General features: G+C 41.2%; 1 protein-coding gene across 3 annotated transcripts in view; it reads left to right on the top strand.

The window, feature by feature from the left end:
* Positions 1-15,249, top strand: part of ADCY8 (adenylate cyclase 8) — a 265,567-nt gene that overhangs the window by 186,742 nt on the left and 63,576 nt on the right. For 2 of the 3 annotated variants that reach the window (XM_021942625.2, XM_009213592.4), the window contains 2 exons: positions 11,386-11,587; positions 13,658-13,747. In XM_021942625.2, coding sequence (XP_021798317.1) covers positions 11,386-11,587; positions 13,658-13,747 — 292 coding nt within the window. The remainder of the gene's footprint in view (positions 1-11,385; positions 11,588-13,657; positions 13,748-15,249) is intronic. The other variant, XM_021942626.2, reaches the window with a different exon arrangement.

Raw genomic sequence — 15,249 nt, 5'->3', positions numbered from 1 at the left:
GATGAAATAAATCAAAGATGTAAATAAGTGAAGAGATATTCTGTGTTCATGGATTAGAAGACTTGATATTGTTAAGATGTTAATTTTTCCCAACTTGATCTATAGGTCAATGCATTGTCAGTCAAAACTTCAGCAAGCTATTTTATAGATATCAACAAACCAATGCTAAAGGTTGTAGGAAAAGACAAAGAATATAGCATAGCCAACACAATACCATAAAAGAATAACAACAAAGCTAGAGGATTCACACTACCTCATTTCAACACTTACTATAAAGCTACAGTATGATGCTAAAGAAAGAATAAACACATCGCTCAATAGAACCGAAAGGAAAGCCCCAAAAACAGACCTATACAAATATAATCAATTGATTTGCAGCAAAGATGCTAAGAAATTTCCATGGAGAAAGGCTATTCTCTTTAACTAATGGTACTGGTAAAATTGGATGTCCAATTATCAGCAACTAACACGGGAACAGAAAACCAAACATCGCATGTTCTCACTCATAAGTGGGAGTTGAACAATGAGAACACATGGACACAGGGAGGGGAACATCACACACCGGGGCCTGTCGGGGGTGGAGGGCAAGGGAAGGGAGAGCTTTAGAACAAACACCTAATGCATGCAGGGCTTAAAACCTAGATGACGGGTTGATAGGTGCAGCAAACCACCATGGCACGTGTATACCTATGTAACAAACCTGCACATTCTGCACATGTATCCCAGAACTTAAAGTAAAATTTAAAAATAAATTTAAAAATTGGGTATCCATATGCAAAAACTTGAGCCTATACACAGACCTTAAACCTTCACAAAAATTAACACAAGATGGTTTATATACCTAAATGCAAAAGTATAAAATTTCTGGAAGAAAACATAAATAAAATTTTGGTTTTGAATTTGGTGATGAGTTTTCAGACACACCACCAAAATTATGATCCATGAAAGAAAAAATTTATAAGTTGGACTTTACTGAAATTTAAAATGTCTGATCTGTGGAAGACACTGTTTTGAGAATGAAAACACAAACCACAGACCAGAAGAAAATATTTGTAAAATATGTACCTGGGAAAAGATTTGCGTCCAAAATATTCAAAGAACTCCTAAAACTTAACAATTAAAAAACAATCCAGTTTTTTAAATGGACAAAAGATTTAAACAAACAACTCACCAAACAAGATATACAGATACCAAATAGGCATGTGAAAAATGCTCAACATCGTTGGCCATAAGGGAAATTTAAATTAAAACAATGACCTACCACTACATACCCAGCAAAATGACTAATATATAAATCAATAAATAAGTAAATAAATAAATAACTGTCAATACCATTTGCTGGAGGGAACAACAACGAAAACTCTGTGGCATATCCAGACAATGAAGTAAGATTCCACTATAAGAAGGAACAAGATATCAGCCACACAAAAACATCAATGAACCTTAAATGCCATATTCCTAAGTGAAAGAAACCAGTTTGAAAGGCTTTATATGTATTATTCCATTTATATAATGTTCTGGAAAAGACAAAACTATAGAAATGGTAAATAGATCATTAGGTGAGAAGAGTTTGGGAAATGAGGGAAAGGAGAATTAAATAGATGAAGTCCAGCATGTTTTTTAAGGTGGTTCATTCAGTGTACTATAATGGTATATACCTGACACTATGCATGTATCAAAATCTATAAAACTTTACAGCACAGAGAATGAACTTTAACATATACAGGCTTCAAAACATTTTATTTAGGAGTTTAGGGGATCCCATGATGGAATCAGACTGTGACAAAAGAATCTGTGTTAAAAGTGTATGAAGCAACCTCCCTGAAGGGGATGTGGGGGGTAAAACGGTGTACTAAGTAGCTTTGAAAATGAGAGAGGTTTGTAGGATTAAAGGCAAGAGAAACTGCATTTAAGCACTGTACTCTAGTTGATATAGGAGTTTCCCACTGAGGCATGGATTAAGAATTTGCAACACCTTTATGTGTATACTGGAACTAAACAATTGTGTAAATGAATGGCAGATGGTGGGAGTCAGTTTTCTCATTGTTGGAATGGAAGTTTACATACAAGCAAAGGGAGAAAGTTAGAAAGATCCCTGTGGTAATCGATTAGAGTTGGAGACATCTGTATGAACTCATGCATAGCTTAATATAGGTAGAGATGATTACATGTAGGAATATTTATAGATATGTTTATATGCACAGGTTGGAATATACACATACATTTCCTTTCTTTGTCAGTGGAAAGGGCCTGGAAACAATGACACCTCAGTGGTAATGAGCACATCTACCACTCACATCTTGGTTTCTAATGCCAATATCCAATAAAAGGAACCAAGGATCCTTGGAGAACTGTCTGATTCTAACAGTGGGGCAGGAAATATACAAGATTCGCCTTGGCTATCTCATAGGGCCAGAAAATAAGAATGTGTTAAAACATACATACATACACATACACACACACACACACACACACACACACACACACACAGACATGATAATGGGAGTATTTCAAAGGGACACAGGAGCCAATAAAAGAGCCCCCAAGGGCCAAAGCTGGAATAAATTGAGGAACAAAATAAACAATGTAGTATTTATTTATAATCCACAATATAAAATAAATATCCGCCAGTCCGTATTAATATAAATTAATGGTATGTCTCCCATGCAGAGAAAGTCTACACATTTTATGAAGATAATCCATCCTCAGTGAGGAGGAATTTAACTCCCCACTCCTTAAGTATGGGCAACAGCAAAAGTGACTTTCTTCCAAAGAGTAAACTAAGTACAGGGGGCACATATGGAGAAACCTTACAAACACTACCTCAGCCAGGGGATAAAGGTTAACACCAACAGTGATAAGTTATGTTGATGGGATCTAGTAACTATGGCACATAACCTCTGTGATCTTCCTCCCCAAACCCATAATGTAATCATGAAGAAAATTTCAGACAAATCTCAATTGAGGGACAGTTTACAAAACACCTCACCAGTGTTCCTCAAAACTGTCAAAGTCATTTAAACCAAGGGAAGTCTGAGAAAATGTCACAGCAAAGAGGCACCTAAGGAGACATAACAACTAATTAAATGGAAGACGATATCCTGGACTGGAGAAACACCTATGGGAAGATTTAGAAAGAATGACCAGCTCTGCATCTATGAGCATACCTCAGGGCTAGATTGTGGTCTTGAAGTAATATCTCTGTTTAAAAAAAAAAAAAAATTGGAGATATGGCTAATTTTAGGGCTGGAGCAGGAAATATGCTAGACAAGCCTAGAACAGCTTGTCCTACAAGAAAGCAAGGATGTCATCAAACACTATTAGGATCATGTCAAAAGAACCCAGGAGCCACATTATAGAAGTTCCCACTGTCCAAAGATGGAATAATTTGAGCTGTAACAGGGATAATTATTAAAATACTTATGAAAACCCAGCAAATTTATTTAGCATTATGAGTTTGTAATGATTTTTTTAAGTTTGTAGTCTTTAGTGGATGATAGGGAACTGGCTGATTATCTAGAAAACTTGTAAAAAAGTGAGATAAACAAGTGTCTTTTCTGTATGGACTATACCATAAGATCACTAAATAGTAAGTGAGGGGAAATATCATAAAAGAATTTTATGATATCCTAGCTAAAACATTTTAAAGAAATAAAAGAATTAAAATATCATCATATTCCAACCCATAATGAATTAATGGATCTACAAACTGAGCATCAGAGGATGCTATCAACACAAATAAGAGAGACAACCATACCTCCTGGTGGGGGCGCACAATACCACCTATGGTCTTACCAGTGGGATCAAACCTACATTTGATCAGGCCTTTGGATCCAGCTTCCAGTTTTCAGGAATTATAGAGGACAGAGAATGTTGAATATGTACACACCAGTAAAATCCAGAGAGTGAGAAATGCTATGGGTCAGAGGCATGTGTTTTTCAATAAATACATTGTAAGGAAGATAAAAGGATAAAGAGAGAAGTTACAGATTTTAAGATTTAAAAGACAAATCAGATTTAATAAAAATGGGTGAGACTAAACTGTAGTGTCTACAAAGAAAGGATAAAACTATAAAGAAATGGAAATGGAAAGTGATTAATTGAGGTTGAGAGATAGTATTATGACTCAGACAGGGCTCATGGATGGGCTTTTGGTGTGCCCTGCAAAGATCTATGTCAGGAATTGATGGCCATTACAAAGGCAGACACTTTATAAGAACAAATTAAGCTGTACTTTTGTGTGGTTTTCTTTATGCTTCATTTTACCGTTTTTAAAGTTATTAATGTGAGGGGAGGCCTACCTACTGTTGCCAAATGTGGACTAGGAGTCCTCCCACCAATAGCCACTGATGGTTATTATGTTCCAGACTTGTTACAAACACTAGGAATAAATCTCCAAACAAAAAAAAGATTACAAGAACAAAATCCCTGCCCTCCTGGACTGTATACTCTGGTGAAATTAGACTAAGACATAAGGAATATATATGTATCTGTCCAGGTGTATATACTACATACATAGCTCCTTATATACTACGAAGGTAGACATATAGGTAGATATGTATATGCTATGTATGTAGATATTTATAGCTATCCAATTAATAAATCAGAAGAAGGGTACCAGAGAATACGAGGAAAGAATGAGTTTCTTGACTGCCTAAGAGCCTGTGAGGACTAGGGTCCTGAGAGAAGGCACCTCAGGGTGGCGAGCTATGAGTGTTGGTGGGGCCTTGCAAGATTCAGCCAAATCTGCTGGGCTCCTCTAGTCACTCTTGTTGATGGGAAGGTGGTAGGCGAGAAGGGCATGGCCGTGTCTGTTGCTTCCTCTGGACTCCTGGAGCTCAAGGTATTGACATTGCCAGCAAAAACACGACAAACATCAGTGTGACAGTTTGTGCTGGAGAGTGGGGATATACAGTCAGGGTCTCTGCCATCATAAAGCTGATCATCTAGTAGGGCTAAAAGACAATAGCCGAACAGCTATCATATGGGGTGATGACTATTGTGATAGGAAAGATGTAAGCTGAGATTCGATGTGTGGGAGTTGTGGTGAGGCAAAAGTAATCCTTTTGCCTCTGGAGCAGGCTTCCCAGAGGAGATGACAGTGACAGCTCACCTGGCTCCTAAAGGAGCTCACCAGGTCATGGAAAAGTCTGAGAAAAATTAAGGGGAGGAAGGGCTGGGAATAGAGCATTCTGGAGGGTAGAAGTTGTGAAGCTCTTTAAGGAGTGTAACTGGTTGGCAGAGGAGTCTTTATTGAAGCATTTTTAACGAAAGAGATGATGTGATCAGATTCATGTTTAGAAGGATCATAATGAATGGGGATGGTGGAGAGGTGGGAGTGAGATCTGGATTTGGGATGACCAATTAGGAGGCAATTGAAAAAAAAAATCTGGCAAGAAATAATAAGGACAAGAGAGTGGGCAGAAGGGTGGACAGAAGAGGAAGAATTTTTAAGATATTTAGGGCAGAGAGTTGATGGTTCACAGTGACTGACTGGATGTGGGGGATGAGAGAGATGGAGAAGACCAGGATGAGCCCAAGGATCTGTACTTGGCACTGGACAGGAGAAGGGGCCACTGTCCTCCACAAGAAACGAGCCTCAGGCTTCCCAGCTGGCCTGGACAGGATTTCTTTCCAGGTGGTGTGATGGGGGCAGGGGAGGGCAGCAAGCCTTGATGCCCTAGTTCCTGGGGTTCAGGGGGAAGAGACCTGGACCCTTACGCAGCAGCTAGTCAGAAGGAGTCTCCGACTCTAGAATTCAAGGTGAAGCCCATAACTGAAATACAGCCCACACCCCAACCTCACCTAGTAAAGAGAAAAATCCTGACAATGAAGGAAGCTGAACTCTGACCAGACAATCCATATGCTGTGGGAATTGGGTGGCCCATTTACCCCAGACACAGCAAAAGCTTTCTTTAATACATGCTGGTTCCCTCTCCAACTCATTTTGTTTCTGTTTGATGCTTTGCAACTGAACAGATGGTGGGTGCTTTTCACTCGCATTTCTTCTGTCATGGATTTTTTTGGCAGATGAGGCAGTCTCTACTCATATGACCACAGCTAATTCTTAGCCCTCAAAGCAAAAATTAATGGACTCTGGCAAAAAGAAAAAAAAAGAAAGAGAGAGAGAGAGAGAGAGAGAGAGACAGTGCTTACCCAGCTCTTTCCTTTAATTTCCACATGCCCACACATGTTCCTCTCCAAGAAGGGTAAACAAAGGAAAGACTAGAAAATACTTCTTGTGACTATAGAACAATGTATCTGGTCTGCATGTGGTGATGAGAGAGAGACAAAGATGCAGAAAGAGAGACAGGGACGCAGGCAGAGGGAGGGAAGGGGAAAAGAGAGAGAGATAGTGACCTAAAAAGGGAAGGAAGGGAGGGAGGGAGGGAAGGAGGAAGGAAAGAGGCAGGCACTGGGTCTTATTATTTTCTGTGCATTATACTACCTATATGTATATATTTAACCTCTCTGAAACCTCTGTTTCCTCATCTGTAAAATGGGAATGATAATGCTCACTTGCCAAGACTGCAGTAAAAATTAAGTTAACCAAGCCTATTTCTGGTAAATTCCTTTTTGGAGTCACAGTATTTTCATCTGTTGAAAGGGCTAAGAATATCTTTCTTCAGGGTTGCTGCAAGGATCAAATACACTATTGCACTCATCGAGTCTGTAGATTCTAAAGTGTTGTCCAAGTGCCATCTTTCAGTATAACCTGAGTTTTTGTTTCCTATTGCACCGCAAGCTGCTATAGGCTGTTCACTCATCCCACTGATTCCTGCCTTCCCAGCAAATGTCAAATCACAATATCAATACAAACCATTTTAAAGACAGACTGCAGAGAATAATTAGGACTTAATGTCTAGAAATGATTTGGATAGAACTTTGCAAAGCCTGTCATTCCTTTTGAGACTCGATTTCAGAAATGAAAGCTTTCCTTGCCTCTTATGCACACCAACAATGCAAAAGCAAATTCAGAACTCCTGGACGCCTGAGTGGCTCTATAATTAGATAAAATGTACAATCTGATGTTATAATGTTTACATGTAAAGAAATAAATGAATGCTGAGGAACTGCTGCAGAGATTTCCAGAGAAATTTAATATACAGTGCTAATACCTTTGCTTTAAAAGCTATTCTTGTAATTAATACCCTTGCCATAGAACTTTAATGTGCCTTTGATATCCTGAATTTCATGATGAATAGAGAAAGAGAACTAACATTTCTTTAAATGTGTATTATACTACTTTATGACGTTGTTTAATCTCAGAGCCTCCTTTAAAACGTAGGCTTAAAAAAATCCCGGTTTTACAGGTTAAAAAGTAATTCTCAGAGGAATCAATTACCTTGCCCATGACCGCACTACTAGTTATGCTTCAGAACTATAGGTTCAAACATTTAAGGCTTTGCTCTTGCCACTGGAGCACACTGCCTGTTTTTCACCTCCCTTTCCCTTTTACAGCAAACCAAGAAGAAAGTCATTTAAAACTGTGTCAGGCACTCAGGTGAGTTCTGTGTGCAAATCCTCCCACACAGCCCTGCAGATACCCTGATGAACTCCCCATCATGCCAAAGATTACACAAAAGTTCAATCACTAAATGGGGAAAAAAAAAAACATCAATTTTATAAATTTCCAAACAATTGCCCAGGTAGCCTATGCAAAACTATGATAAAAGCTGGTATACAAAATGTGGCTAAAGTCAAGAGACCACATGGCCTCCATCCTGAATCTCTTCTCTGCTGGCCTTCAGATCCCACCATTAAACTCTGGTGTGAGATCTGCCACTATGATGCTGCCAAAGAACAAACCAGCGCACACCCACCAGTGCCAAAGGTGAATGAGGCAGACCTGAGAAGGTGCCATCTGTGCCCAGAGCCAGGGTTGAGCCAACCTGGGCTTTCTTCTTTAAAGGCAGAGATACCCCGGCCAAAGAGAAAAGATGGTCAGCCCTCCTCCCATAGGGTAGATCAAGGCTCTGGCTTCCTTGTCGTCTCAGTGGATCGAAGAGGAGGAGAATATAAGCATCTGAACTATGCATAAACACTGACCTTTAACAATGACCCTGCCCTCCAAGGAAAATGAGGTCCACTGAGCACCTCCGACAGTTTCTGGATTCGCCCTTCCTCCTTCGTTGGAGAAACACAGTGAGCAGGCAGAGGAATAGTCTGGGCATGTAGGTGGAAGTCTTCTTCCCTATGAAGGCTGCTGAGGGGAGGAGCAGAGTCTTCCCTTCCCAGAAAAAGCATAAGTCAATGAATACTTATTGAGCACCTTCTGTGTATTCAGCCCTATGCCAGGTGTCATGGAAGAATCCAAAGGAAAGCTGAGCCTTACATGAAGAACAGGACATGCCATGTTAAGTGCCCATAAGGCAGAAGAAGGTGCATAGCACTGGGGGCAGACTGCACATAGTTCAACATTGCCCAGACCATGGGGTGCAGAAGGGTGAGGGAGGAAAAAAAAAGTCAGGAAAGAGCCAAGAGCAGACACTCAAGGCCCTGTATGCCATGCGGAGGTCCACAGGCAGTGGTGGCCATGTAAGAATTTGAGGCTCCAGCTGAGCATCTTTCAAACCTGCCTTTCCCTGGTTTGCTTCTGCCTCACACTTTGAAAAGAGACATTTTTGTCCTGGTTGGTTGCCTTCTGTGACTGAGCCACATGAGGCTTGCAATTGGCCCCCTCTCTCATGGGACTTCCTGACGAAATGATCCACCTGCATTCTCTTTCATTTATCTCCCCTGGTGCCCAGAAATAATGGCGTGTTGTCAGAGAGTGTTTTTCCAGCCTGTTTGGAGGGAAGTTTCCCATCTGCCTAGAGCCCTCTGGGAACTCACTGATGCACCAACCTTCTGTTCTTATATAGAATTCCTACAGAGATTTCTTGTCAAGGTGATCCATAAAATCAAAACTTTGCCAGTGAAAAACAAAACAAAACCTCTACCAACAATAGCTGAAGCTGTGGGAGGAGTCACTTTACAGTCTTAAGGTAGCTTCACCATGCAGAGGAAATTGACATTCTTGATTACTCTTTCCTTGTGAATTTCTTATCCCCCCTGCTGCTGCCACAATGCCATGCACTCCTGCTCTCCTGCTTATCTAACCACATTTCATAAATTCCCTTTGCTGCCTTCTTTTCTTCCAGTCCATTAACATCTCCCACAGCTCATCTTGGGTCCTCTTGATTCTTGCTGTACACACTATCCTTGGGCAGATGCTTCCATTACTCGATCTTCAATCACCACCTATTCCCTCCAGCCTTAGAGTTCCTCAATTGTCCCTCACTGCCTGGACATCTGTATATCTGTAACTGAATGATCCACAAGTACCAAACATGCATTGTGTCCAAAATCAACTTTATCAACTTATCTCCTGTACAGACTAGCTTCTTTTCCTGCACTTACCCAGTTACAACGGAAAGACATCAGTGACATCCTTAATGACTTCCCTCTCTCAAATACCCCCTACACATACATACAAACCACATATTAATATACCTCCACATCTTTCCCTGCATTCTCCAATTATCATACTGGTCCTGTGTTCCTCCCTCATTAACTCATGCCTCAACTATTTAAATCTGCTAAACACGTTTCCTCTTCACTTCATCCTCCACCTCCCACCACAGTTGTCTTTCAAACACACAGATTTGATTACTTCCTTCTGCACATTGCCTACAGGACAAAGCTCCTGAGCATAGCCACACTGCCTGGGTTATTGGGAAACTTTGAAGACACTGGTCACTCCCATTCTTCTGATGTTTTGCTCGTGCTCCCCGCTCTTCCCTATCTGCAAGCCTTCTCTTTAACCTTCACAGCCTAACCCAGTGTTACCTCTTTTTTGAAGCCTCCCTTGATTCCCTTTCCTATTTTTCAATTGATGTTTGTTTATAACTCTTTATAGATCCTAGCATAGTATATAAATAGTTTATCATTTGCATATTTATATTGTGATCACCTAGATGAGGAAGATGTGTCTTTGGCCCCAGTACCCCTGATGCCTACCACTGTATACCCAGGAAGAAGACTTGTTGAATGAATAAATATTATGATGAAACCATAAAAGCAAAAAAGATTAATGCAAACACGGGAGATCTATTACTTACCAAAGTGATTAGAATACCAGAATGGTATAGCAGAGTGGACTTTAAATTCTGGCTCTAACACTGACCAACTGTATGATGGCTGGGAGATTTCTTCCCTCTGAGCCTTGAATCTTCATCTGGAAAAAAAAGAGATAAAAAGACCTCTTTGGTTTATTCTAAGGAATGGAAATGAGATATTATATATAAAATGCTCAGCATAGTAGCTAACACATAATCAGAACTCAATACATTATTTATACTGCTGTTATTAATATTACATAAGAAGTTTAAGGAGGAGGATAGTAAGAGATAGTGTTAGGAAAAGAAGGTGAGTTCAACTTTATTTGCTAAACACACATTTATTTAGCACTGGCCAATGGAAGATATTAAATGCAGATGAATACACCTCAATTTATAGAAAAAGGAGCAGATATAAACTCTCCCACCACTTCTATCAAGGTACCCTTTAACACCTGCATGAGTTTGCTGACTGAAATAGAGATGAAAAAATTAGAGCTGCCAGTGTAGGACATGAATGGCTAGACACAGAGTTGAGAACAGTTAATTCCCAAGGAGAAGCAGCATGCATGGTGATAAATAGGTTGATAGGAGAGACAGGAGTTAAAGATGCCTCCAGAGATGGAGTTTTAGATCACAGACTTACTAAGCATCCTGACACCAAGCACAGGTGTCCAACCGACACAGGCTACCATGGGACAGAGTTTTGATGAGAGCTTGAAACTCAAGATGTAAACTCGAGAGCAATGCTGATACCTTGGACAAGGATGAGTTCTCCTTACCCATGTCTCAAATAACTTATGGTATAGTCCATGAAAACCACAGTAACCAGGAACCAAACTGAGCAACTTAAAACCAATGCCAAATCCAATTCTTGTTATCAGGATAGATGGAGGGAGAAAGTTTCATAAAACCCACCTTGAAAGGGAAAGGGTATGTGGGTTCATCCCACAGCCAGAGTGTTGATACCAAACTAGAGTGGTGTGTTGCCATGACAGCAGTTGTCTAGTGACAAAAATTAATAATAAAAGAAGAGGGGAAAAGTGGGCAGGAGCAATAAATCAGGCCAAATATTCTGTTTTATGCAAAGTTTCTCAATAGAGAGAGTGCTCTGGGATGCGTGTAATTTTTAAAAATCTCTCCTGCTCATAACCTTTTTCTTGGACAAACAGACCTTTCAAAGAATTGTCCGATGCAAGGGATGGGAAAGGGAGACCAGGAATAGAATTTCAGTGTTGCTCAGACAATTGATGCCAATGATCCAACATTCTGTGTTTCCCTGCAGAGTGATGCCAATGACCATCCAGTTCTCCATTCTGATTATGCTGCACTCGGCTCTGGTCCTCATCACCACAGCAGAGGATTATAAGTGTTTGCCCCTCATCCTCCGGAAAACTTGCTGTTGGATTAATGAGACGTATTTGGCCCGGAACGTCATCATCTTTGCATCCATCTTGATTAATTTCCTGGGTGCCATCTTAAATATCGTAAGCATCCCACATCCACCAACCTTCTGGTGTCTAGTGTGCAGTTGAGCATGAAGTTTATGGAGCCTGCAGCTTCCTGCATTACCCTTCCTTGGTACCAGTTACCTTTATGTGCCTGGTCTAGCCCCAAGCTTAGGGAAAGATAACAAAGATGTGGCTACTGCCAAAACTGTGCATTTTACTGTTGGAAAATTGTCTATTTCCCAGCGGGATAGGTTATTTTCTCCAAAGGAGTTCCAAAAGCCCTTCAATTTCCATATTGTCAGTGGCCAATTACATTGTAAATAAGAGTTACCATTTATCAAGTATCAGTACCTACCTGCTATGTGCCATGCGCTGAAAGAGGACCTTTACATATTTTTCATATTTAATCCTCACATAAACCCCGTGAGGTAAGTTTCATTATCCCCACTTTATGGCTGAGGAAACTGAGGCTCAGAGACATGAAATAACTTGCTAATAAGTTCTGTCTGACTCCATGACCCTCGCCCTTCTAATATGCTAAATTGTATCTCTGGGAGTGGGAGTGGGGTGGGGGAAATGGAAATGAAATAGCTGCCATTTATTGAGCACCTACTATGTGGTACAGGTAGGTATTATTGTCCCCATTTAATGGATGAGGAAACTGCATTTCAGGAAAGCTGAGTATCTCGCCTATGACTGTCTAAGAGTTTGTATTTCACGTGACACATAGAACTCAAATGAATTTCCAACTGCCATGATATTTATCACTGTTTAATTTGATGATCCACATTGTCATGGTTTCATTTTCTCTTGAGAATTGTACCATGGTAGTTATAGGTATTTTCTGTGCTTTTACAAGTAGTCTGTGTTGTCCATGACTCAGGCAGTTAGATTTTGGAGGTGATTTGTTTGGTTCCAGGTCTTAAACTTGGCATGTTGAGAGAGGCTAGTTGAGGCATTGTCATGTGGTTGAATCCGTCACTCTGTCCTTTGGGCCTGAGCGAGGGTCCCCAAGTGTTCAGGGACCCAAGCTATGGACTCCCACAATTGTTGGCCTGTGACTTAGAGGGCTAGACTGCCTGAAATCACTGTCCAATTTGGCCCAGTAATTACTTAAGTTCTGTGGTTGTCCTTCTAGTGAAGGCTCTATGGATAAAGGAAAAGAGGAAAAGGAAAATTATCATCTAATTTAGTTCATCATCTAATGAATATGTTATAGATTATGATAACTGAAATGGAAGTACATGGGATCAACTGATCACAGGCTGCAGAGAAGTAGCCAGGACCTCAAATTAAGTCTTGATAACAAATTAGATATTTCAGGGGTGCAGAATTTGTAAGTAAGCCCAATGACTCTAGGTCAGGGTTACCTCTGGGGCCAACTGTGCCTCCATGGGTAGTGTGGTAGGAAGATCAGAGGCTTTGGAGTCAGATAGACCTGTGTTCAAATCTCAGATCCACCAGTCACCAGCTCTGTGACCCTGGACAAGTTACTTTACTTCTCAGAGTTTCATACTTTTCAATTGTAAAATGGGGATTAAAAATAGCAGCTACATCACAAGGTGGTTGTGAGGCTTTTTTGTACAAAGTGTCTGGCACAGAGGAGGCATTTGGCCAATGGTAGTTACTCTTTTCCTAATACCACAAAATCTCCTGCAGCAACTTCTGTCCTAGGAAATGCCCATCACCCCAATGCTAAGAATCTTTCTGGAAAATGTACCCCTTCAGATTCTTCAAGTCCTCCCAGCTGTTGATCTGGAGACAGGCTGTGAGTTTACCCGAGACCTCTTCTCCTGCCATCTGGCTTTCTCTTCTGAGCTCCACAAGCACACTCCAGTGACCCCAAATGATGGGGCCAACAGAGCAGTCTAAACTTAGTTTCATGACTGGCTTACGGAAGCTGTTTCTGAGCAAGCACTTGTTTTTTAAATAAAAGAAATCAAAGCTGGCACTTTGGCACTTCCATTCTGACTTCAAGTCCCCTCTAGGGTTCAGTCTACCCATGCTGAAGCACGGCCACTGATAGCACACTGCTCCATTTCCAGCACTCACACTGACTTTGTTGTTCCTGTTTTTGTTTTTGTTGTTCTTTTTTTTAATCCGCAGCTGTGGTGTGATTTTGACAAGTCGATACCCTTGAAGAACCTGACTTTCAATTCCTCAGCTGTGTTTACAGATATCTGCTCCTACCCAGAGGTATTTATTTACGAGCTCCCCTTGGTGAGAGTTGGACATAGATATATCTCTACGAGCTCTAAATAAACAAGACTGGCTGAAGGGCCATAGAAAGTACTCAAGAGGCCTGTTTTCCTTCTTCTGCCTCTTCTTCTTTCCTTTTTCTTCTTCCCCTTTTCTGCCTTTCCTTCTCCCCTTATATTTTCTGTTTCCCAGTCCTCTTTCCTGCTCCCTCCTCTGCCTCTTTTTCATCTTTACACCTTCCTCATTTCTTTCTCCCTCTTTCTCCTCCTTTTCTTCCTTTTCACCTTTCCTTCTATCCGTTTTCCATTTGCCCTTATCTCTTCCTTCTCTATGCATTTCTCCTAGCTTATTTGTAAAATCCTGTAGCAGAATGCACTGTTATCTCCATTAGCAGGCAGAGTTCTTTCTCAAACAGTGTTTGCTGCATTAAGGAAAGAGGTGGGGAGGGAGGAAATGAAGGAGCAAAGGAGGGAGGGAAGGAAGGAAGGAAGGAAGGAAGGGAAGGGAAGGAAGGAAGGAAGGAAGGAAGGAAGGAAGGAAGGGAAGGGAAGGAAGGAGGGAAGGAGGGAAGGGAAGGAAGGGAAGGGCGAGAAGGGAAGGGAAGGGGAGAAGGAAGGAAGGAAGGAGGGGCAAAGAAGGAAGGGAAGGAAGGAAGGGAAGGAGGGAAGGGAAGGAAGGGAAGGAAGGAAGGGGAAGGAAGAAGGAAGGAAGGGAAGGAAGGAAGGAATGGAAATATCAATGAATGGGAATGGAATGAAAAGAGAATGAAATGGAATGAGAATGAATGGAATGAAGGAATGAAGAATGAATGGAATGGAAGGAATGAAGGAGAAGGAAGGAAGGAAGATGAAGGAATGAAGAAGGAGGGAATGGAAGGAGGAAGGAAGGAAGGAATGGAAGGAAGGAAGGAAGGAAGGAAGGAAGGAAGGAAGGAAGGAAGGAAGGAAGGAAGGAAAGAAGGAAAGAAGGAAGGAAGGAAGGAAGGAAAGAAGGAAGGAAGGAAGGAAGGAAGAAGGAAGGAAGGAAGGAAGGAAGGGAGGAAGGAAGGAAGGAAGGAATGAAGGAAGGAAGGAAGGGAAGGAAGGAAGGAAGGAAGGAAGGAGGAAGGAAGGAGGAATGAAGGAATGGTACAGAGAGTGCCAGAAGCACCATGTGGTCTGGAGGCATCCCAACAGGCCACCTATGATCATAATTTGTGTGTGTTACTCTACGTTGACCACAGAGCCAGTGGTCTGTTTCTGGGCCTTGGGGTCAGCCTATGGGGTCTGTTATTCACAACCCAGACCTTTACATATTAGGGTAGACATCCTGGGTCATAAAGTAGAACAGCTAAGATGTCCCAGCAGACCCCAGTCAACCCCATACCTAGGACTCTGGGTAGATTCTTGTTCTCTGAGAGGCTGCCACACTCAGAAGCCCCTCCAACATATGAATGGAGAAAAGGCTCCCTGTAGTCTCTTCTAGGTCTAAGAATTGGTCCCAGAAACATTCCAACAAGG

The sequence above is a fragment of the Papio anubis genome, chromosome 8 (genome assembly GCF_008728515.1).
Source record: "Papio anubis isolate 15944 chromosome 8, Panubis1.0, whole genome shotgun sequence".
In the NCBI taxonomy this organism is placed as follows: domain Eukaryota; kingdom Metazoa; phylum Chordata; class Mammalia; order Primates; family Cercopithecidae; genus Papio; species Papio anubis.
This window is presented reverse-complemented; position numbering and strand designations above follow the sequence as displayed.